At 34.8% G+C, this 2,392-nt stretch overlaps 1 protein-coding gene across 1 annotated transcript; it reads left to right on the top strand.

Moving 5' to 3' along the window:
* Positions 1 to 1,046: 1,046 nt before the first annotated feature.
* LOC109591042 (uncharacterized) lies at positions 1,047 to 1,571 on the top strand. The gene is made up of 2 exons (XM_020006853.1): positions 1,047 to 1,384; positions 1,437 to 1,571. The coding sequence occupies exons 1-2, from the start codon at positions 1,142 to 1,144 to the stop codon at positions 1,569 to 1,571; spliced, it is 378 nt and encodes a 125-aa protein (XP_019862412.1). The 5' UTR covers positions 1,047 to 1,141.
* Positions 1,572 to 2,392: the final 821 nt, after the last annotated feature.

The raw sequence follows: 2,392 nt of genomic DNA on the forward strand, positions 1-2,392 counted from the left end.
TAAACAAAGCATCCAGTATAGATCGTCCATAGCTATAAGCATTATTTGCAGGCAATGCTCTTAAGTCAATTCCATTAACCTATTTATGAATGACAAATAAAAGACAAATTAATTTCTGAACTAACAATATATCTTTCTTCAGTTTCTAAATCTACATCTGACTCATACTTGTCGCTATGCATTAGCATCCTTTCAATTTAGTCAAATTTTTTATCCATCTGAATAAGCAAACCCTACGTTATCAGACAAATTTAACTGAATATACATATCTTACTGACCTTCAACCCAGTTTCATCTCTACTGATTTTTGAAACTTCAGAAGTTTCTGAATTAATCTTAATAACTTGTGAAGCCTCATCTAGTAGTGACTGAGTATCATCATTGCATTCTGTTTCCTGAAGTAAATATAATTATTCTAAATGCAAATTAATCTTAAATGTTAATCAAAATTCAGCTTGAATATTAAATCTATAAACATCAAAGTCCTGCTAAAAATGACAAGACTGTTTTAATGTGTTAAGGTAGCCAGCAACTGTATGTACAAAGACATCAAAACTACTGCAAAAATGATGCACTAACAGTTTTAATGTTAAAAAGCCCATAAAGTGTAAAAACAGATATTTAATATACATTGAATATGCATACTAACTTTTTCAGCTGTTATTAAAGCAGTGTTGACTCTATTCTTGACAATTTTTTTATTGTTATGTCGACTTTTAGTAGGAGTTTCTGCTGTTGTACCTATTACACATATGTATGGTTAATATAGTACTTAATTAGCTATAAATTTTACCTTCATTATTGCAGATTATGACTACATCATAACTTTTTCCACCAGCGTCATAAATGACACTGTTACCATCATGTATATCACTAAGGCTTAGGTCTTCACCGTGTCCTTTGTCAATTTGTCTGCACTTGCCATTAAAACTTTCCCACTTTGGCAACACATCACTTTGACTTTTCCTTTTAAGGGAGCAGTACTAAGGTAAATTGATTTGTTTTTTGCACTATCCTGAATAGAAAAAATACAGCGATTTGTAACGAATTTGCCACTAGTCACGTGATGGATATACTTTGTCACGTGATAAGATTGCAGGTGCCAGGTGGTAATAGTGTGACTGATTAGTGTCAACTGGTAATGGCCAACAATCCTTACTTTCAACTTCTACAAGCATTGGCTGCAGCACGCCAAGCGGTGCCAGTTAGTACTACGGTGACAGGAAATGTAACTAACAGTGTCATTTCGCCTTCTACAGTAGAGAACCAAGGTGGCATACAATCGCAAACACAACCCCAAGTGACGCCCGTATCATTGTTACCTACTGTAACTCAGGCTGGACCTTCTACCGTGACAGAGGCCACTCAGGAGGTGTCGGAAAAGGTATGAATCCAGTCTTAACATTTGCATTATGTCATTGACATATTTATTTTAGGGTAGCTCTCAAAAATATACCTACAAGGTCAAGATTTTATATCCTAAAAGGAAAAGAGAGGCGGTGACAGCTTTTGTGCACAATTTTCACTCAATTTTTGTCTGTAACTTCTGTAAAGGCTCATCTGCTAGATGAATTCAGTGACATGCTTCCAAAAGATCTTTCTTTTTCTGTGGGATTTTATGAAGGGTGATGTAAGAGGCTACTGGTAATGAATGATGATTTGAAATTGATGTACCAGCTGGATAGGAAAGATATTTGTTTATGGTGTGATGGAATAGTGGAAGATGATAGTGCTCACACTTCAGTAAGTGGACCATCTAAGAAAGCGAAGGAGGCAGTTACAAGGCGAGAACAGCAAGAATTGAACATTGATGATACTTTTATGCAGCTAAAAGCAAAGCATGGAAGTGCCTTTACTGCCCCTCTCTTAAGGCTATGGGCGAGAGTTGTTGTAAATGGACATCATGATTCATTAGATGATCCTCCAAGTCTTCCTCAGTTTAAGTCTAAAGGAATAAATAATTATGTTGACAAAACTTTGTCACCTAGTAAAGTTGCTGATATGAGAGGCAAGTACATAGAGCAACTTCAGCAGATAAAATCATTGAGTAATGATGGTATTCTAGATCAACAAGAATATGAAGAGCAAAAAGGCATTATTTTAGGAGCATTAAGGAAGTTGAAGTAACTATAATTGTAACTTTGACTAGTGAATTCATAATAATTATTATAATCAAAACTCATTTATACATTTATTGTACATGCATCATGCAATTTTCAATTGAATGAATGCAGTCATTTAAGGTGACAGTTGAAAGTGCACTGAGAATGAGTGTATCAATATCTAAGTCAGGGTAACATGTTTCTTGTTCTTTTAGTGCAGTTTTGAATTTAGAGAACACATTCTCAATAGGGTTCAAATCTGGTGAATATGGTGGTAAGAAATGAACTAG

This window comes from Amphimedon queenslandica, unplaced genomic scaffold (assembly GCF_000090795.2).
Source record: "Amphimedon queenslandica unplaced genomic scaffold, v1.1 AMPQUscaffold_9079_Cont18979, whole genome shotgun sequence".
NCBI classification, from domain to species: domain Eukaryota; kingdom Metazoa; phylum Porifera; class Demospongiae; order Haplosclerida; family Niphatidae; genus Amphimedon; species Amphimedon queenslandica.